Source organism: Odocoileus virginianus, chromosome X (assembly GCF_023699985.2).
Source record: "Odocoileus virginianus isolate 20LAN1187 ecotype Illinois chromosome X, Ovbor_1.2, whole genome shotgun sequence".
In the NCBI taxonomy this organism is placed as follows: Eukaryota; Metazoa; Chordata; class Mammalia; order Artiodactyla; family Cervidae; genus Odocoileus; species Odocoileus virginianus.
In genome coordinates, this window is record NC_069708.1 from 20062209 (window position 1) to 20085355 (window position 23147).

Consider the following 23147-nt stretch of genomic DNA (forward strand, 5'->3'; position numbering starts at 1 on the left):
CCAAAAGAGTGTTCTATACATCTGTGTCTCTTTTGCTGCCTCACATACAGGGTAATCATTACCATCTTTCTAAATTCCATATATATGTGTTAGTATATTGTATTGGTGTTTTTATTTCTGGCTTACTTCACTCTGTATAATAGGCTCCAGTTTCATCCATCTCATTAGAACTGATTCAAATGTATTCTTTCAAATGGCTGAGTAATATTCCATTGGGTATACGTACCACAGCTTTCTTATCCATTCGTCTGCTGATGGGCATCTAGGTTGCTTCCATGTCCTGGCTATTATAAACAGTGCTGCAATGAACATTGGGGTACATGTGTCTCTTTCAATTCTGATTTCCTCAGTGTGTATGCCCAGCAGTGGGATTGCTGGGTCATATGGCAGTTCTAATTCCAGTTTTTTAAGGAATCTCCACACTGTTCTCCATAGTGGCTGTACTAGTTTGCATTCCCTCCAGCAGTGTAAGAGGGTTCCCTTTTCTCCACACCATCTCTACCATTTATTGCTTGTAGACTTTTGGATAGAAGTCATTCTGACTGGTGTGAAGTAGTACCTCATTGTGGTTTTGATTTGCATTTCTCTGATAATGAGTGATGCTGAGCAATTTTTATGTTTGCTAGCCATCTGTATGTCTTCTTTGGAGAAATGTCAGTTTAGTTCTTTGGCCCACTTTTTGATTGGGTCGTTTATTTTTCTGGAATTGAGCTGCAGGAGTTGCTTGTATATTTTTGAGATTAATTCTTTGTCAGTTGCTTTGTTTGCTATTATTTTCTCCCATTCTGAAGGCTGTCTTTTCACCTTGCTTATAGTTTCCTTTGTTGTGCAGAATCCCATATTCTTGCCTGGAGAATTCTGTGGACAGAGGAGCCTGGCAGGCTACGGTTCATAGGGTCACAAAGAGTCGGAGAGTTGAGTTTGATCCCTGAGTTGGGAAGATCCCCTAGAGGAGGGAATGGCAACCCACTCCAGTATTCTTGCCTGGAAAATCGCTATAGATAGAGGAGCTTGGTGGGCTACAGTCCATGGGGTTGCAAATAGTCAGACACAATTGAACGACTAAGCACAGCACAGATAAGATGGAGAAAGGATGGGGAAAAGGAGAGCTGAAGGTATTGGCCAATGAAATGCTGAAGCAATGGACAAGGAGGTCCAGGCTGGAGGAAGAAGGCAGGATGGGGTAAATGGACCAGAAGAGGGCCCCAGGCCTGAAGTACTTTTGGGGTCCCAGAATAAGTCAGCAGGAGGAACTGAGGGAAAGAGGACGGAGACTGGGAAACATGGTGGAGGTGTGAAGGGCAGAAAGGGGCTATGGAACCATAAGGTTATAACGTTTCAGAGGTTATAACACTTCAGTGGCCCACATCTTTTGGATATGGACAGATCTTGCAATTGGAAGTTGATGAGAGCATAAAGCCCCAAGACAGCATGCCAGTGGATGAGCCAAGGTACCAGTATTGCTCAATTACCCCAAATGCCAAGACTCAAGAAGGACCAGAGGTATAATCAAGGTCAAGAGTGTGTATTGCAGGGGGTGGTTCAAAGATGGTGGAGGAATAGGACAGGGAGACCACTTTCTCCCCCACAAATTCATTGAAAGAACATTTGAACACAGAAAATTCCACAAAATAACTTTTGGACGCTGGCAGAGGACACCAGGCACTCGGAAAGGCAGCCCATTGTCTTTGAAAGGAGGTAGGACGAAATATAGAAGATAAAAAGAGAGACAAAAGAGTTAGGGACAGAGATCCGTTCCAGGGAGGGAGTCTAAAAGAGGAGAAGCTTCCAAACACCAGGAAACCCTCTCACTGGCGGGTCTGTGGGGAGTTTTCGAATCTCAGAGGGCAACACAACTGGGAGGAAAAATAAAACCCACAGATGACATGCCTAACGGCAATTCCCAGCGGAGAAGTAGCCCAGACGCTCGCATCCGCCACCAGCAAGCGGGGGCTGAACAGGGAGGTGCGGGCTGCATTGCTTAGGGTAAGGACTGGGACTGAATGCCCTGAGGACAATCTGAGGGAGCTAACGTGAAGGAGCAAGCCAAACTGTGGGATAGCCAGAGAGAGAGAAAAGAGAGAGAGAGAGAACTTTCCGGCGAAAAGCCCTAATGTAAGGCACTGCCGTGCCTGCTCACAGAACAAAGGACTGAGCGAATACCAGAGGAGAGCTAGCCAGCAGCCCACCGGCCCATCCCCTGTCAGAGGCAGGGAGGCAGGCAGGCAGCAGCCAGAGTCTGAAAGGGGCAAATTCAGCCCCAGAAATGGCATCCTCCACCAAAGGCAGGCTCCCAGTTGCCAACCAAGTCTTCCTGGGATCCTGGATGGATGACACCCACCGGGAGGGTTGCAGCCAGAGATCAGCTCCCCAGAAGAGACACATGGAACACCTGAGATGGTGCACGGGGAAACCGAGCGGCTGGGACAGGGGAGGTGATAAGATGCACTGCACCTAAGGAGAGTATGCTCCTCAAGCACCTGGTCACCTGAGCTACTCAGACCTGGGAAGGGCACAAAATGCAGGCCCAACTGAGTCTGAGCCTTTGTGGAGTACTTGAGAACATGACCTGAGTGGCTTAGACCTGGGAAGTGCATACAAACCAGGGCCCGCCTCAGACAGTTCCCGGCAGAGAAAACTAGAGCCTGAGCAGTGTAGACTGGGAAAGCACACACACTGTGAGTGGGGGCAAATGCACGGTGGCTGAGACAATGCAAACACTCCCCACACAGGCCAGTGATATTTGTTTGTAGTGTTCCTCCCCACAGCATGACTGAACAAGTGAGCCTAAATAAATGACCACACTCGCCCCCTTGTGTCAGGGCGGAAATTAGACACAGAAGAGACTTGCAAACAGAAGCCAAAATAAACAGAGGGAACCATTTTGGAAGTGACAGGTGCAACAGGTTAAAACCCTGTAGTTAGCACCGGCTACATTGGAAGGGGCCTAAAGATCTTGAGGAGTATAAGCAGGAACAAGGAACTATCTGAAGCTGAACTGGCCCCACACTGCCCTCAACAGCTCCAGAGAAATTCTTAGATATATTTCCACTATTATCATTAAATATTTTTTAATTTTTGATTTTTTTTATTTTTAAGTCCTCTATTACTCCTTTAATTTTAATTTTTATAACATATTACCTTTCAAAAAAAGACCCCATTTTTTTCATTTATTTTTATTAGTTGGAGGCTAATTACTTTACAATATTTTAGTGGTTTTTGCCATACATTGACATGAATCAGCCATGGATTTACATGTGTTCCCCATCCCAATCCTCCCTCCAGCCTCCCTCCCCATCCCATCCCTCTGGGTCTTCCCAGTGCACCAGCCCTGAACACTTGTCTCATGCATCCAACTTGGGCTGGTGGTCTCTTTCACCCTTGATAGTATACTTGTTTCAATGCTATTGTCTCAGAACATCCCACCCTCACCTTCTCCCACAGAGTCCCAAAGTCTGTTCTGTACATCTGTGTCTCTTTTTCTGTTTTGCATATAGGGTTATCGTTATCATCTTTTAAAATTCCATATATATGCGTTAGTATACTGTATTGGTCTTTATCTTTCTGGCTTACTTCACTCTGTATAATGGGCTCCAGTTTCATCCATCTCATTAGAACTGATTCAAATGAATTCTTTTTGATGGCTGAGTAATATTCCATTGTGTATATGCACCATAGCTTCCTTATCCATTCGTCTGCTGATGGACATCTAGGTTGCTCCCATGTCCTGGCAATTATAATCAGTGCTGCAATGAACATTGGGGTGCACGTGTTTCTTTCAGATCTGGTTTCCTCGGTGTGTATGCCCAGGAATGGTATTGCTGAAAAAAAAGACCCTATTTTTTAAAGCAAACTTCATATATAAATTTTTTACAACCTTTGTGATTTGTTTTGTTTATTTTTTTAATATTGTATTTTTGAGAGTCTAACCTCCACTCTAGGTTTTTAATCTTTGCTTTTTGGTATTTTTTTAAATCAATTTTGAACCTTTAAGAATCCAATCTCCAGTACCCATTTTTACTTAGGAGTGTGATTACTGGCTTGATTGCCCTTTTCCCCTTTTGACTCTCCTTTTTCTCCCCTAGGTCACCTCTATCTTCTCCCTCCCCCTTCTTTTCTCTACCCAACTCTGTGATCTCCTTGGGTATTCTGGGCTGTGGAGACCACTTAGGGAACTGACTACTGGCTAGACCTGTCTCTCTCCTTTTGACCCCCACTCTTCTCCTCCTGGTCACCTCTATCTCCTTCCTCCCTCTTCTTTTCTCTGTATAAATCTGTGAACCTCTCTGGGTGTTCCAAGCTGTGGAGAGCGCATAGGGAATTGATTACTGGCTAGATTGCTCTCTCCCCTTTTGATTCCCCCTCTTCTCTTCCTGGTCACCTCTATCTCACTCCTCCCTCTTCTCTTCTCCATGTAACACAGCAAACGTTTCTTGGTGTCCCTCATTGTGGAGAATCTTTTCTCCATTAACATAGATGTTTTATCATTGGAGCTGTATGGATGGAGAAGTCTTGAGGCTACTTTAAGAATAAGACTGAAAACCAGAGACAGGATGCATAAGTCCAAAACCTGAGAACACCAGAGAACTCCTGACTCTAGGGAACATGAACCGATAAGAGCTCATCCAAAAGCTTCCATACCTACTCTGAAACCAAGCTTCACCCAAGATCCAACAAGTTCCAGAACAAGACATTCCATGCAAATTCTCCAGCAACACAGCAACATAGCCCTGAGCTTTAATATACAGGCTGCCCAAAGTCACGCCAAACCCATGGACATCTCAAAATTCACTAATGGACACTTCATTGCACTCCAGAGATGAGAAATCCAGCTCCACCCACCAGAACACAGATGCAAGCTTCCCGAACCAGGAAACCTTGACAAGCTACCCGTCCAACCCCAACCATAGGGAGGAAACTCCAAAATAAAGAGGAACCACAAACTGCCAGAATACAGAAAGGCCACCCCAAACACAGCAATCTAAACAAGATGAAAAGGCAGAGAAATACTCAGCAGGTAAAGGAACATGATAAATGCCCACCAAACCAAATAAAAGAGGAGGAGATGGGGAGTCTACCTGAAAAATAATTCAGAATAGTGATAGTAAAAATGATCCAAATTCTTGAAAACAAAATGGAGTTACAGATAAATAGCCTGGAGACAAGGATTGAGAAAATGCAAGAAATGTTTAACAAGGACCAAGAAGAAATGAAAAAGAATCAATATGTAATGAATAATACAATAACTGAGATAAAAAACACTCTGGAGAGAACCAGCAGTAGAATAACCAACTGTAGAATAACTGGAGGCAGAAGACAGGATAAGTGAGGTAGAAGATAGAAGGAAGCAGAGAGAAAAAAAGAAAAAGAATTAAAAGAAATGAACAACTTCAGAGACATCTGGGACAATAGCAAAAGTCTTAACATTCGAGTCATAGGAGTCCCAGAAGAAGAAGACAAAAAGAAAGGGCATGAGAAAATACTTGAGGAGATAATAGGTGAAAACTTCCCTAAAATGGGGAAGGAAATAGTCACCCAAGTCCCAGAAACCCAGAGAGTCCAAAACAGGATAAAACCCAAGGAGAAACACCCCAAAACTCAAATTAATCATATCAACAAACATCAAACACAAAAAACAAATGTTAAAAGAAGCAAATGAAAAACAAAAAATAACACACAAGGGGATTCCCGTAAGGATAACAGCTGATCTTTCAATAGAAACTCTTCAGGCAAGAAGGGAATGGCAGGACATACTTAAAGTGATGAAAGAGAAAAACCTACAACCCAGATTACTGTACCCAGCAAGGATCTCATTCAAATATGAAGGAGAAATCAAAAGCTTTACAGACAAGCAAAAGCTGAGAGAATTCAAGACCACCAAATCAGCTCTTCCACAAATGCTAAAAGATCTTCTCTAGACAGGAAACATAGAAAGGGTGTATAAACTCGAACCCAAAATAAAAGCAAATGTCAATGGGCTCATACTTATCAATGATTACCTTAAATGTAAATGGGTTGAATGCCCCAACCAAAATACAAAGACTGGCTGAATGGATACAAAAACAAGACCCCTATATATGCTGTCTACAAGAGACCCACCTCAAAACAAGGGACACATACAGACTGAAAGTGAAGGGCTGGAAATAGATATTTCACTCAAATGGAGACCAAAAGAAAGCAGGAGTAGCGATACTCACATCAAATAAAATAGACTTTGAAGTAAATGCTGTGAAAAGAGACAAAGAATGACACTACATAATGATCAAAGGATCACTCCAAGAAAAAGATATAACAATTATAAATATATATGCACCCAACATAGGAGCACTGCAATATGTAAGGCAAATGCTAACAAGCATGAAAGGGGAAATTAACAATAACACAATAATAGTGGGAGACATTAAGATGCTTACTCCTTGGAAGGAAATGTACGACCAACCTAGATAGCATATTTAAAAACAGAGACATTACTTTGCCCACAAAGGTCCGTCTAGTCAAGGCTATGGATTTTCCAGTAGTCATGTATGGATGTGAGAGTTGGACTGTGAAGAAAGCTGAGCACTGAAGAATTGATGCTTTTGAACTGTGGTGTTGGAGAAGACACTTGAGAGTCCCTTGGACTTCAAGAAAATCCAACCAGTCCATCCTAAAAGAGATCAGTCCTGGGTGTTCGTTGGAAGGACTGATGTTGAAGCTGAAACTCCAATGTTTTGGCCACCTCATGCGAAGTGTTGACTCATTGGAAAAGACCCTAATGCTGGGACGGATTGGGGGCAGGAGGAGAAGGAGACAACAAAGGATAAAATGACTGGATGGTATCACCACCTCAATGGACATGGGTTTGGATAGACTCTTGGAGTTGGTGACGGACAGGGAGGCCTGGCATGCTGTGATTCATGGGGTTGCAGAGTCGGACATGACTGAGGGACTGAACTGAACTGAACAGAACACATGTATGGATAGATGAACTAAAGAGAACATTAGCAAGGAAACACAAACTTTAAATGATACAATGGACCAGTTAGACCTAATTGATATCTATAGGACATTTCACCCCCAAACAATGAATTTCACCTTTTTTCTCAAGTGCACATGGAACCTTCTCCAGGATAGTTCACATCCTGGGCCATAAATCTAGTCTTGGTAAATTAAAAAAAAAAAATTGAAATCATTCCAAGCTTCTTTTCAGATCACGATGCAGTAAGATTAGATGTCAATTACAGGAAAAAACATATTAAAATTCCAACATATGGAGGCTAAACAACACACTTCTGAGTAACCAACAGATCACAGAAGAAATCAAAAAAGAAATCAAAGTATGCATAGAAACAAGTGAAAAGAAAAACACAACAAGCCAAAACCTATGCGTAAAAGCAGTGTAAAAACAGTGCTAAGGGGAAGGTTCATAGCAATACAGGCTTACCTCAAGAAACAAGAAAAAAGACAAATAAATAACCTTGCTCTCTAACTAGAAAAGGAAGAAATGAAGAACCCCAGGGCTAGTAGAAGGAAAGAAATTATAAAAATTAGGGCAGAAATAAATGCAAAAGTAGCAAAAGAGACCATAGCAAAAATCAACAAAAGTAAAAGCTTGTTCTTTGAGAAGATAAATAAAATTGACAAACGATTAGCCAGACTCATCAAGAAACAAAAGGAGAAGAATCAAACCAAGAAAATTAGAAATTAAAATCGAGAAATCACAACAGACAACAGAGAAATACAAAGGATCATAAGAGACTACTATCAGCAAACTATATGCCAATAAAATGGACAACTTGGAAAAAATGGACAAATTCTTAGAAAAGTATAACTTTCCAAAATTCAACCAGGAAGAAATAGAAGATCGTAACAGACCCATCACAAGCACAGACATCGAAACTGTAATCAGAAATCTTCCAGCAAACAAAAGCCCAGGACCAGATGGATTCACAGCTGAATTCTACCAAAAATTGAGAGGAGAGCGAACACCTATCCCACTCAAACTCTTCCAGAAAATTGCAGAGGAAGCTAAACTTCCAAACTCATTCTATGAGGCCACCATCACCCTAATATCAAAACCAGACAAAGATGGCACACAAAAAGAGAAAACTACAGGCCAATATCACTGATGAACATAGATGCAAAAATCCTTAACAAAATCCTAGCAAACAGAATCCAACAACATATTGAAAAGATCATACATCATGACAAAGTGGGCCTTATCCAAGGGATGCAAGGATTCTTTAATATCCACAAATCAATCAATGTAATACACGACATTAACAAATTGAAAGATAAAAACCAAATTATTATCTCAATAGATGCAGAAAAAGCCTTTGACAAAATTCAGCATCCATTTATGATAAAAACCCTCCAGAAGGCAGGCAAAGAAGGAACATTCCTCAACATAATAAAAGCTATATATGATAAACCCTCAGCAAACATTATCCTCAATGGTGAAAAATTGAAAGCATTTCCTGTAAAGTCAGGAACAAAACAAGAGTGCCCATGCTCACCACTACTATTGAACATAGTTTTGGAAGTTTTAGCTACAGCAATCATAGAAGAAAAAGGAATAAACGTAATCCAAATTGGAAAAGAAGAATTAAATCTCTCACTGTTTGCAGATGACATGATTCTCTACATAGAAAACCCTAAAGAAGCCACCAGAAAATTACTAGAGCTAATCAGTGGATATAGGAAAGTTGCAGGATATAAAATTAACACACAAAAATCCCTTGCTTTCCTATACACTAACAATGAGAAAACAGAAAGAGAATTTAAGGAAACAGTTTCATTCACCATTGCAATGAAAAGAACAAAATACTTAGGGATATATCTACCTAAAGAAACAAAAGACCTATATATAGAAAACTATAAAACACTGGTGAAAGAAATCAAAGAGGACACAAAGAGATGGAGAAATATATCATGTTCATTGATTGGAAGGATGAATATAGTGAAAATGAGTATACTACCTAAAGCAAAGTATAGATTCAATGCAATCCCTATTAAGCTACCAATGGTATATTTTAAGAGAACTAGAACAAATAATTTCAAAATGTGTATGGAAATACAATAAACCTCGAATAGCCAAAGCACTATTTTGAAAGAAGAATGGACTTGAAGTCATCAAGCTGCCTGACTTCTGGCTATAGTACAAAGCTACAGCCATCAAGACAGTATGGTACTGGCACAAAGACAGAAATATAGATTAATGGAACAAAATAGGAAGCCCAGAGATAAATCCATGAACCTATGGACACCTTACCTTTGACAAAGGAGACAAGAATATACAATGGAAAAAAGACAATCTCTTTAACAAGTGGTGCTGAGAAAAGTGGTTAACCGCTTGTAAAAGAATGAAACTAGAACACTTTCTTACACCATACACAAAAATAAACTCAAAATGGATTAACAATCTAAATGTAAGACCAGAAACTATAAAACTCCTAGAGGAAAACATAGGCAAAACACTCTGTGACATAAGCCACATCAGGACCCTCTATGACCCATCTCCCAGCGTAATGGAATAAAAGCAAAAATAAACAAATGGGACCTAATTAAAGTTAAAAGCTGTTGCACAATGAAGGAAACTATAAGCAAGGTGAAAGGACAGCCTTCAGAATGGGAGAAAATATAGCAAATGAAACAACTGACAAAGAATTAATCTCAAAAATATACAAGCAACTCTTGCAGCTCAATTGCAGAAAAATAAATGACCCAATCAAAAAATAGGCCCAGGAACTAAACAGACATTTCTCCAAAGAAGACATACAGATGGCTAACAAACACAAGAAAAGATGATCAGCATCACTCATTATTACAGAAATGCAAATCAAACCTCATTGAGGTACCATCTCATGCCAGTCAGAATGGCTGCTATCTAAAAGTCTACGAACAATAAATGCTGGAGAGGGTGTGGATAAAAGGGAACCTTCTTACACTGTTGATAGGAATGCAAACTAGTACAGCCACTGTGGAGAACAGTGTGGAGATTCCTTAAAAAACTGGAACTAGAACTGCCATATGACCCAGCAATTCCACTGCTGGGCATGTGCACCAAGGAAACCAGAATTGAAAGAGACACGTGTACCCCAATGTTCGTCATAGCACTGTTTATAATAGCCAGGACATGGAAGCAACCTAGATGTCCGTCGGCAGATGAATGGATAGGAAAGTTGTGGTACATATACAAAAAGGGATATTACTCAGCCATTAAAAAGAATACATTTGAAACAGTTCTAGTGAGGTGGATGAAAGTGGAGCCTATTATACAGAGTGAAGTAAGTCAGAATGAGAAACACCAATACAGTATACTAACACATACATGTGGAATTTAGAAAGATGGTAATAATGACCCTATATGCGAGACAACAAAAGAGACACAGACGTATAGAACAGTCTATTGGATTCTGTCAGAGAAGGCAAGGGTGGGATGATTTCAGAGAATAGCACTGAAACATGTATATCATCATATGTGAATCAGATCATCAGTCCAGGTTTGATGCATGAGATAAAATGCTCAGGGCTGGTGCACTGGGATGACCCTGAGGGATGGGATGGGGATGGAGGTGGGAGGGGGGGTCAGGACGGGGAACACATGTACAGCCATGGCAAAACACACTACAATATTGTAAAGTAATTAACCTCCAATTAAAATAAATAAATTAAAAAAAATAAAATAAATACGGGACGGCTGAACGTGTAACTTAAAAAAAAAAGAGTGTGTATTGCAAAAGGAGGTAACTGGAGGAAATATATGTCAGGAACAAGGAAGGGGGTGCCTCAGAAGCTTGTTATAAACAGCCTTGAGGCATCTATGAAGCATGGTGTGCTTAGTTTGGGCATTTCTCTAGTTGACTCAAGTGGCCAGAGCGAAGATGGAATATCCCTACCTCCAATACATACATGCTATTCTCTGATAAAGGTTGGCCCTAGACTTTATTGGTGAAGGAATCTAATGGGTTCATGGGTATTCCTTAGATGGAAGATGCTTTTTTACAACCTTTTATCTATCCCATAACCTTTTACTGCACCAGAAACTCGGGTTGACTATCATGCTAGTGGAAGTTCAGACTTCCTCCATTCTGCTCTCCATCTCTCCATCTCAACAAGCTGGGGCTGGACACAGGGCAGGAAGATGGGAAATGTGATCCAGGCAGGCCAGGTGAAGCATGTCAGTAACAGAGAAGTGAATCTTCATAGATGTTGGCAACTGGAAACAGAATTTCATGGGCTTAGTTTTCCTAGTAACTGGTTCCAGATTTTTGTAAGGGCAAGGGTATAAAGATGACCTCTGTACGGAGATTATCTTCTCTCATGCTCAGGGATGAATATTGGATTCACATTATTCTTCTGTAAACTCCAGTGGGTCCTTTAGAAATTTGTGAAGCTATGCTGCTCATGCAGGTGGCTGAGGGCAGCTGGTGATGTGCTGAGGGCTGGGGTAGTAGCAGGAGTAAATGCCACCATTGGGGCAGAATGGAGAACATCAAGCCAATTATTCAGCGATGGTGAATCTAAGTTTACTGTAAGCAAGAAGTATAATAGTTGATGTACTCTCTTGCTACGCTCTGATTAGTCCCAGGTTGTGGTTCATAGGATAGAAAGACAGCAATGAAGATGGCACAGGACAACACTTTTCATTGTACCAATTGCCCAATCCTGCTGTGGCTTTAGGAGGACACTCATGTCAGTCAGTTCATGATGATTATGTCCAAGAGCTCATACACTGAAAACCAGATGGTGGATCTCATTGGGAGACTAGTTATTCACTTGAATTTTGGTGTTTGCTTTCTTAGGTTTGAGTCCCAGCTCTGCAACTTACTGCACAACCTTGGGTAAGAAATTTAACCACTTGGTGTCTCAAGTTTTTTAATGTGGGGATAATAATAACACATATCTTTTAGGACGCCTGTGAAGGTTAAATGTGAGCACTATGTGAAGCACATAGTTCAATGCCTAGACCATAGTAAATGCTCACTCAACAAAGAGAAGCTATTATACTGTGACTCTTTCAGGTCTGTCTTCACCAAGTGCATGTGTCACAGAGGGATATATATTAGAAGGCATCAGGCCAAAAGCAGAGCTGTTGAGGGTAATGGCAAGCCATACTTTTTAAAAGGGATGTGGTGCCCTCCCAGAATAGCATTAGGCAGAAGGAATGCACTTCTCTGTAGGCTTTTTTCTTGGGAGCACATTTATATTCTTGGGACCCCTAGGCTGCCTCTTCACTTTTTCCTGGTGCTTCCATGTGTGGACATCTATACATTGCACCTTTTGGATGAATATAACCACCTGCCTGCTGTGGACACATCTCCTCTGCTTTCTGGATGGAACACAGACATCTCCTGTTGAGAAACGTGGTTACTTGCTTAGGATGTGAAAGAATGTCTGGAGTCAGGGTAGGACTGTAGGACTCAGAGGTCAAAAGCAGTGTCTCAGGCTCTTGGAGTTGTCAGGGTTATGGAATTTCAAGCCCAGAAAGCTAGGATTAAGGTGATGTATGGAGGAGAAGGGTGGAGGCATAACTGCTGCTGCCCTGAGTGTGCAAAGCAATGTGATGGAAGGTTCTGTAACAGGTGCACCACATCACCAGCAGTGGGAGCAGCTTCTGCCCAGATGGCAGAGTAAGTGGGTCAGGGCCAGATCTGAAACTTCCCAGAGCCACTGAGCATGCTGTGAATTAGAAACAATAGGTGACAGCTTCCCTTAGCACTACCAGAAAGAAAGATGGCTTATAGCACACCTGGGCACAAAGGTGCAATAGGGTGACTAACCATCCCATCTTGCCTAGGTCTGAGGAATTTCCTGATCTGTGTTCGTTTATCACAGATCAGGAAATATCACAATAATCCAAGTCTATGCCCCAACAACTATTGCTGAAGAAGCTGAAGTTGAACAGTTCTATGAAGACATACAAGAGCTTCTAGAACTAACACCAAAAAATAAAAAATAAAAAAGATGTCCTTTTCATCACCACCCTTATGGCAGAAATTGAAGATAAACTAAAGAGCCTCTTGATGAAAGTGAAAGAGGAGAGTGAAAAAGCTGGCTTAAAACTCAACATTCAGAAAACTAAGATCATTGCATCTGGTCCCATCATCACTTCATGGCAAATAGATGGGGAAACAATGGAAAGAGTGACAGACTTTATTTTCTTGGGCTCCAAAATCACTGCAGATGGTGAATGCAGCCATGAAATTAAAAGATGCTTGCTCCTTGGGAGAAAAGCTATGACCAACCTAGACAGCATATTAAAAACAGAGTCATTACTTCACCAACACAGACCTGTCTAGTCAAAGCTTTGGTTTTTCCTGTAGTCATGTATGGATGTAAGAGTTGGACCATAAAGAAAGTTGAATGCCAAAGAATTGATGCTTTTGAACTGTGGTGTTGGAGAAGACTCTTGAGAGTCCCTTGGACTGCAAGGAGATCAAATCAGTCAATCCTAAAGGAAATCAGTGCTGAATAGTCATTGGAAGGACTGATGCTGAAGCTGAAATTCCAATACTTTGGCCACCTGATGAGAAGAAATGACTCATTGAAAAGACCCTGATGCTGGGAAAGATTGAAGGCAGGAGGAGAAGGGCTGATAGAGGATGAGATGGTTGAATGTCATCACAGACTCGATGGACATGAGTTTGAGCAAGCTCTGGCAGTTGGTGATGGACAAGGAAGCCTAGCATACTGCAGTCCATGAGGTCACAAAAAGTCGGACACGACTGAGTGACTGAACTGAACTGAGGGATTTACCAGGAGGTAGGACATTCAGTTTTAAAACCAGAATAGCCATGGGAAGATTAGGACAAGTTGGTCACCCTAAGTAGAAGTGCAAAGCTCTCTCTCTCTCTGCATTGTCATCTGTTCTACCTGATGGTCTGCCAATTCGGCATAGGCAATGGGCTCAGTGAGAGCTATGCTGATGATTCAAGAAGTCAAATTATGCAATGGAAATGCTAGGGAAGAAACCAAGGCTTTTAGGCAGAGAAGTGAGATTACCAGGTAGATGTTTCATTGTCCCAATATTTTATTATGAAAAAAATTGCAGACGCTGAAAATTTTACAGGTAGCACCCTATGCCCCTTACCTAAATCCTACAATTAGCATTTTACTGGACTTATTTTATCATATATCTATTCTTCTATCTGTCCACCAATATGCTAAGTTTCAATGCAATTCAAAATAAATTGTAGACATCAGTACACTCTTCCAAACATTTTTATGGTTTATTGGAGTCAGACAGACCCAAATTTGAAGGCACTTGACTTCTACCAGCTTAAATTTTTCATCTCTAAGCTGATGACACTGAGTGTTGGTAGGAAGATTTGATTTGTTTACTTTATGAAACACTCAGATAATGCTTTCTATGTGCAACTCATAAACATTGTCTTATCTAACGCTAGGAACAATCCAATAAGGAAAATTATATTATTACCTCCATTGTAATTATGAGGTTTCAAGAAGTTAATGAGTTCGCTGAAAGTCACACAGTCAACAAATGGCTTTGCAAGAGCTGAATCCAGACTCTCCGACTTTGGTGTCCATGCTCTTAACCACTACACTATGCTGCCTCCCATAGTGTCCAGTAAATTATGGACATACTGTAAATGGTTACCCTTGCCTCTCACTGCAACCTCATACAGTAGGTATTGTCTCCAGTTTACAGATGAAGAAACTGGAGGTTGGAAAATTTGTTCAAGAATGCACTGCTAATAAATAAAGGATTGGGGATTTGAACTCAGGAACAATTGGTTCCTGGGTCAGTGTCATTTGCCTGTACTGCACAGTACAGAAATCACTGAAGTGTACCTGAGCCTAGACTCCTTATAGGGAATTATTGTTTAAGGATGGTCTTCCCTCCTCAGTGATAGCAGAAAATAATGTGATTAAAGGAGGGGCTTCTGCCTAGTTCCCATGAGGGGCCTCTGTCTTTTTACAACCATGAAATAGACTCAGTGTCAAGTGGCAACAGAACCTTGGAATCTCATCAAGCTCCAGGAAAGGAACCATGACTCTCAACTATCAGTTTTCCCTCTGTGGGAAACCCTACATGGGGGTAATCCCTTTCCTACTGTGCCTTGTCTCCTCTTCCCTTTCTCTCCATCCCTTCTCCTCCCCTTTCCTTCCCCTTCTCTTCTCCTTTCCTTTCCTCTTCCTCCTGCCCCTCCTCCTACCCATCCTCCTCCTCCTCCTCCTCATCATCATCGCTGTCATCTTTGGCCTCCCAGGAAGCCAGTCATAATCATTATACTTTTCTTCCTCATCATTTACTGAGTGCTTCTCAAGTTCTTTTCTAAGCACTTTACATATATTATTAGCTCATTTAATCTTCACAACAATGCCATGAGGATAGGACTACTATATGAGATACTGAAAGCCCAGAGAGGTTAAGTATCTAATCTAAGGGCACCTGGCCTTGAGTTAACACTTTCCAGAGTTCACCCTGGGAGATGTTGATCATTGCAAAGATGCTGATAATTGCTATGGGAAAGCTGACGCATAATATTAACAGTGAAATAAACTTTTAAGTGCAGAATTGCTAAAATTGCCTGGCCTTCTCCTGTGGAGTGAGCACCTATCCTCAGTGTAAAAGCAACCCATCTGGCACAAAGCATGTATACAATTCATCCTCATTGTGTCAAACATGTAAAGAGGGCCCCAAATCAGATTATTTCCAGGTTGGAAGGCCTGGGTTCTAGTTGTGGCTTTGCTCTTAACTTGCTAAATGACCTCGGGTGAGTCAGTTTCCCTCTCTGGGTCTCATCTATAACATGTAATACTACATGCTCTCCTAATAGTATAGGGCAATTAATGTGAGAATTAAATGAGAATGTTGAAGAAGGTGTTTTAAATATAAAGCATTTTACCAGTATAACAAATAATTTATTACTCTTTTCTCTTCCTTCTCTCTCCTTCACCCACATCGTCTTTGTATTTTACTGTATTTTGTTCCTTCTCTTCCTTTCTTTACTCTCCTCTAACCAGGTCTCAGACCTACCTAAATAACTGCTTTTAGGTAGAAGAAACACAGGCTTTAAAGGCAGAGAGACCTAGGTTTGCCTTTTGGCTTTGCCCCTTCCTAGTTGTTTGTTGGGCAACTACTTTCCCCTTTTTTGAGCCTCAGTTTTATCATCTGTAAAAATGGACACACATAATGTAAGGTTGTTGTTGGATGATGTGGTAAGTTTTCTGCAAATATGAACAACAATTCCTCCCATCTTTGACATGAATGCAGCTCCTCCTATCAAGAGGTAGAGTCTCTTTTCCCCACTCCTTAAATCTGGGTTGGTTCTGTGACTTGCTTTGACCAGTAGAGTACAGCAGCAGTTTTGCTGTATGATTTCTGGCTTTATGCAACAAAAGACCTTGCAGTTTTGGTTCTCACCCTCTGGGAAGACTGCTGCCACATTAAAAAAAAAAAGTCTCACTGTTCTACCTGGAAAGGTAGGTCCAATGAAGAAAGAAAGGAGGATAAAATACTACAAAGGGAGTTGGGAGGCCCAGGCAGCCCACAGCTGTTTCAGCCACTGCAACTGAGGTACCAGATATGAGGGGGCATACATCTTTGTTCCTTCAGCCCCAGCCAAGCTGTCCGAGGTAACACCACATGGAATAGGAATAAACCATTCACAGCAAGTCCTGCTCCAATTGCAGAATCACAAGCAAACAGATGATGGCTATTTTAAATTGTTAAGTTTTTGGGTTGATTGCTTTGCAACAATAGATATATGAGTTAGAAAAATTAAATGAAATAGTAGCACCCCACCCAGTGGCTGGAAGATATAGGTGCTCAACATTTGATTGTTCCCTTCTCATTCAGAAGTGTTCCCTGGGAAATGGCTGACCTGACTACTTGTGCTACAACTGAATTGACAGATCTGACCTCCAGTGTGCCAAAGATGCAGAGCAATAACCCCTTCTCCTATACTTTACAGGGACCCACTCAGGCCAATATAGGTTAAGGTGTACTTCAAGTCACACAGCCAGGTGTCCTCCATTTGCACAGAGTGAGTTTAAGTCACTTCAAAAGCAGGCTTGTAGCTGAACAGAATCTGAGATGGTGATGTCAGCTAAGGCAAATGGTATTTCTTTTTTTCTTTTAAATTACTTTTATTTATTTATTTTTGGCTGCACTGGGACTTTGCTTCTGTGCATGGGCTTTCTCTAATTGTGGAAAGCAGGGTTACTCTCTAGTTTTGGTTTGTGGGCTTCTCATTGCAGGGGCTTCTCTTGTCACAGAGCACAGGCTCTAGGGTGCCTGGGCTTCAGTAGTCGTGGCACATGGACTTAGTTGCACCGCTGCATGTGAAATCTGTCTGGACCAGGGATTGAATTCATGTCTCCTGAATTGACAGGCAGACACTAACTGGACCACCAGGGAAATCCCAAATATTATTTTTTGTGTGGTCATCCAACCTACCTGATGCCAGAGGTGCAAGGGGAAGAAGTATTTGCTATATACCTGGCATTGAGTGCTTACTCCATGCCTGGCATTGCTCTCAACAATGCCAGAAATAGGTACTATTATTTTTTCCATTTTTCCAGATGACAACACTGAAACCAGAGAAATTTCTGTCAACTGTTGGGTTTCTGGAAAGCACTGGTACAGCTTAATGTACAGAGTATTAACTAGGGCGCCCATGGGATCAACACTAAAGAAAGGGGAAGAGAAGGAGGCAGGATTTGACAGAAGGAGCTATTGAACTGCTGTGTGTGTGCCTAGTTTCTCAGTCATGTCTGACTCTTTGTGACCCCATGGACTGTAGCCCGCCAGGCTCCTCTGTCCATGGGGATTCTCCTGGCAAGAATACTGGAATAGGTTGCCATGCCCTCCTCCAGGGGATCTTCCCAACTGAGGGATCAAACCCAGGTCTCATGCATTACAGGCAGATTCTTTACCAGCTGAGCTACCAACTCAGTCTTAATGGAAACCACAGTCCACACATGGGGAGCTCTGAAGCTGGGATGGCCCTTCGGAGGTGTTCCCTATTATATCTCCATAGGGGACCAGGCCTTTATACTCCTGCATCAGTCATTGAATTCGTAGTCTCTGACTTCTAGTTCAGAGTTATTTCAACTACTCCTGTGGTAAAGCCATCCCTAAAGGGAGAAAAGCTTTAAAAAATGACCATGGAGAAAAAGTAGGGGAAAACATGGACTATGGAACCAGACAAATCTGAGTTCAAATCCTGAAATTTCTCTTACTAGCTGTCTGTTTAACTCTGTACAGGCTACCTCTCTGAGCTTCAGTTTACATTTTTGGAAAATGGCAATAAGAATACTTAGCTTGAATGTTGTTTTGAAAATAAAATACAATCATTTATACAAAGCATCTTACATAAAGACCTGACACAGAGTAGGCACTGAATAAATAGAAATTATTATAAAAATAGGGTAAATTATTATGTAGTGATGTTCCTGATTTTCTTATTTATAGGGTGGAATAAAAAAGAGTGAAGAAGAGCTACCCAGAAGGGGAAAGGCCATTACATCTTTTCTATTACCTGGCACTAGTAAGCACTGAGTCAGCATTTATTCCAATGAACAAATGTTTATTTAAAAGAATTTGTACAGACATAATGCTCTTACTTTCAAAGAGCAGAGGAACCTTCTATATATTATGAACACACATACACTGTGGTAACTTAAAAATACAGTTAAGAAAGGAGGAAAAATATCCTCCCCTCCCCAGCCAGGGCCTGATAACTGAAGCCAACATTTTTTCAGTCAGTCCCCCTCCCATCCCTTAAGTTTGAGAGGAAGAGCTGTAGGGCTTAGAGGAAACTGGAATCTTTTCTTCTCAGAGGGAAAATCACCTGCACTATTCACCAGAAAGGGAGTCGCCAAAAGTTGACCTGAGCTGAAGTTGTCTTAGAGAAGAGAGCTGACCCAAGAGAGGGAGAGATGACTGAAATAGAGGTCTCACCTACCTGCATGGTAAAGTGACTGGCATTCACTTGAATCACAACCCATTACTTTGAACTCTAAGATACACCATTGGAGTAAAGTGTTAGAGTAATGATTTTGAACAAAAAGTAACACAAATGTCATCCTGGAGTCTCTCCAGCCTAACACAGCCCCTGTAGCAAAGCCCTCAGACCAACAACTTAGGAAATGAATTAGCAGGACTTGCAGAGTAGGTCTGGCTCCTTGATTTCACTGTGGGGAACATCTACTACTAATTTTCAAAAGCTAGGGTTATTATTGGGGAAAAGTCCACAGATTTTAGGGTCCTCAGACACATAGCCTGGTCCCTGAGAACTTTAGTATATCTGGGAAACTGTCAGGGTAGGGGGCAGTGTGGTGGTAAACTCTAATAAACCAGCTAGGCCTCCCAAATTAATACAAAAAGGAGGGCTTGTCCAAGCTATCTCTGGGCCTTGAGGATGAGATGAGTGTGGGAGTGGGGGAGATGTACGCACCGAACCTACTGGAAAGTCCAGAAAAAAGAATATTGTCCCTTTGGAGCCTAAGGTAAAAGTACAGGGAGGGGGAACACTGGAACCTTCACCTGAAACAAGATATGGGACTACTCAGCCCTCAGGCCTTAGGCACTAGGCCTCAGAAACAAGAGACAGATAATCACATCTGGGACTTCTGCCCTTCCCTTGTCTTCTAACAAGGACAGGGGTTAAAGTGTGGGTGAGAGAGAAGGGATCTTCAGACACAACTGTCATTAGCACCTGAACAACATCTTCCTAAACCAGAAACTCTGACAGCAGAAAGAAATAAAAGCAAAGTGAGAGGGGGGTTGTGCTTCTATCACATTAAATAGAGATGGGGAAGGGTTCTTTCACATGGAGACGTCAATCACTCTGGTCAAGGGGAGGGGTTATGAGCTGCAGAGCTCTAAGTGTTCTCCCTCTCTTCATTCATCTTGCTTCCGTTTTGGCTTTTTGGGATTCCTGGACCGACTCTTGGCTTTGCACAGAGGGCATATAGGTGCATTCCGGTGAATCTGCTGATGACATGACAGGCAGGCCTGGTGGGAGACACAAGACAAAGAAAGTTAGTGGTCAGATTCTTCCAGGCCATGGTTCATCCTGATCTCCAGGGGCTCCAAAAGCAGTTGTGATTTCCTGTTAGGAAGGAGCAGAAATCAATGAGTGAGACCCAAATGGGGAGACCTGTGCTGGATGTAAGGGATGTAATGGATATAAGGGAGTGAGATTCAAAGAGGGGTATTTAGGAAGAATATTCAAAACTTGGCAATAAGGCAAAATGTGAATTGCATAACCATTAAGCATTATACCGGAGCATGGTTTATCAGGCCCACTCAAAGATTATTTAATTCTCTAGGAGAGGTATCAATAAACTTTTTTGTAAAGGTCAAGATAATAAATATTTTAGGCCTTCTTTTCAGGTCACATGGTTTTAATTGCAACTACTCAGTTCTGTTTCATATAAAGGAAGATATAAACAAACAGGCATGTGTGGGGCCAATAAAATTTTATTTACCAAAACAGGGAACAGGTCACACTTGGCTTGTGGGTTCTGGTTTGCTGACCCTTGCTCGCTTTGACTATTTACTATTTTTTTTTTTAATGAAGTATAGTTGATTTGTAATGTTGTGTTAATTTTTGGTGTACAACAAAATTTTTGTGTATATTTTGGTTATATATATATATCACATATATGTATCACATATATATGTGTGATATATACATATACACACATGTATGTATGTATACATGTACATGTATATGTGTGTATATATATATATACGTTTCACGTTATTTTACATTATGGTTTATTACAGGGTACTAGATATAGTTCCCTGTGCTATCCGGTAGCACTTTGTTGTTTACCTATTTTATATACAGTAGTTTGTGTCTGCTAATCCAAAACTCTTAATTTATCCCTGCCCCATCCCCTTTCCACTTTGGTAACCATGATTTTGTTTTCTATGTCTACAAGTCTGTTTCTGTTTAAAAGTAAGTTTATTTGTTATCATATTTTAGATTCCAGATAAAAGTGATATCATGTGGTATTTGTCTTTGTCTGACTTCACTTAGTATGTTAATCTCTCCATCCATGTTGCTGCAAGTTGCATTAAGTTCAGTTCAGTTCAGTTGCTCAGTTGTGTCCAACTCTCAGCGATCCTATGGACTGCAGCATGCCAGGATTCCCTGTCCATCACCAACTCCCGGAGCTTGCTCAAACTCATGTCCATTGAGTCAGTGATACCACCCAACCATTTCATCCTCTGTTGCCCCCCCTTTTCTTCCTGACTTGAATCTTTCCTGGTATCAGGGTCTTTCCCAATGAGTCAGTTCTTTGTATCAGGTGGCCAAAGGATTGGAGTTTCAGCTTCAGCATCAGCCCTTCCAATGTATATTCAGGACTGATTTCCTTTAGGATTGACTGGTTTGATCTCCTTGAAGTCCAAGTAGCATTACTTCTGGCTGATAGAATTTCACTGTATACAGGTACCACATCTTCTTTATCCATTCATCTGTCAGTGAACATCTAGGTTGCTTTCATGTCTTAGCTATTGTAAATAGTGTTGCCATTAACATTGTAGTGCAGGTATCTTTTCGAATTAGAGTTTTCTCTGGATATATGCCCAGGAGTCATATTTCAGTATAATATGGTAACTCAAATTTTAGTTTTTTAAGGAATTTCCATAGTGGTCTATATAGAGGCTGTGCCAATTTACATTCCCACCAATATTTCAGGAGGGTTCCCTTTTCTCCACACACTCTTGAGCATTTGCTATCTGTAGAATCTTTTTTATTTATTTTTTTTATTGAAGGATAACTGCTTTACAGAATTTTGTTTTCTGTCAAACCTCAACATGAATCAGCCACAGTTAAGTTAGTTAAGTCGCTCAGTCATGTCCAACTCACTGCAACCCCGTGGACTGTAGCCCACCAGGCTCCTCCGTACATGGGATTCTCCAGGCAAGAATACTGGAGTGGGTTGAACTTTCCTCCCATTTCCCGCCCCATCGCACAGCTCAAGATTGATAAAGAGCCCATGTTTGGCTTTCCTGAGACATACAGAAAATTCCCATTGGCTATCTATCTTACATATGGTAATGTAAGTTTCCATGTAACTCTTTCCATACATCTTACTCTCTCCTCCCCTCTCCCCAAGTCCATAAGTCTATTCTCTATATCTGTTTCTCCATTGTTGCCCTGAAAATAAATTCTTCAGTGCCACTTTTTCTAGATTCCATATATATATGTTAGAATATGGAATTTATCTTTCTCTTTCTGACACACTTCACTCTGTATAATAGGTTCTAGGTTCATCCACCTCATCAGAACTGACTCAAATGTGTACATTTTTATGGCTGGGTATTGTGCATATGTACCACAACTTATTTATCCATTCATCTGTTGATGGACATCTAGGTTGCTTCTATGTTCCAGGTACTGCAAATAGTGCTGCAATGAACAATGGTATACATGTGTCTTTTTCAATTTTGGTTTCATCAGGGTATATGCCTAGGAGTGGCACTGCTGGGTCATATGGTGGTTTTATTCCTAATTTTTAAAGGAATCTCCATACCATCTTCCATAGTGCCTGTATCAACTTACATTCCCACCAACAGTGCAAGAGCATTGCCTTTTCTCCACATCCTCTCCAGCATTTATTGTTTGTAGACTTTTTGATGATGGCTATTCTGACCAGTGTGAGGTGATATCTCATTGTAGTTTAGATTTGCATTTTGGTAATAATGAGCGATGTTGAGCATCTTTTCATGTGTTTGTTAGCCATCGGTATGTCTTCTTCGGAGAAATGTCTGTTTAGGTCTTTTTCCCACATTTTGATTGGGTTGTTTGTTTTTCTGGCATTCAGTTGTATGAGTTGCTTGTATATTTTGGAAATTAATCCTTTGTCAGTTGTTTAATTTGCTATTATTTTCTCTGATTCTGAAGGGCTGTCTTTTCACCTTGCTTATAGTTTCTTTTGCTATGCAAAAGATTTTAAGTTTAATCAGGTCCCACTTGTTTACTTTTGTTTTTCTTTCTGTTACTCTAAGAGGTGGTTCTTAGAGTAATGGAACCTCTTGAGAAACCTGTAGGCAGGTCAGGAAGCAACAGTTAGAACTGGACATGGAACAACAGACTGGTTCCAAATGTACATCATGAGAAATGCTGGGCTGGAGGAAGCATAAGCTGGAATCAAGGTTGCTGGGAGAAATATCAATAACC

The 23147-nt window shown here is 41.1% G+C and overlaps 1 protein-coding gene across 2 annotated transcripts in view; it reads right to left on the minus strand.

Moving 5' to 3' along the window:
- Positions 1 to 18515: 18515 nt before the first annotated feature.
- The window catches only part of ZC4H2 (zinc finger C4H2-type containing), a 70686-nt gene continuing 66054 nt past the window's right edge, over positions 18516 to 23147 (minus strand). For both annotated transcript variants that reach the window (XM_020893968.2, XM_020893967.2), the window contains one exon: positions 18516 to 19966. In XM_020893968.2, the coding sequence (XP_020749627.1) occupies positions 19834 to 19966 (133 nt within the window). In that variant the 3' untranslated portion in view covers positions 18516 to 19833. The remainder of the gene's footprint in view (positions 19967 to 23147) is intronic.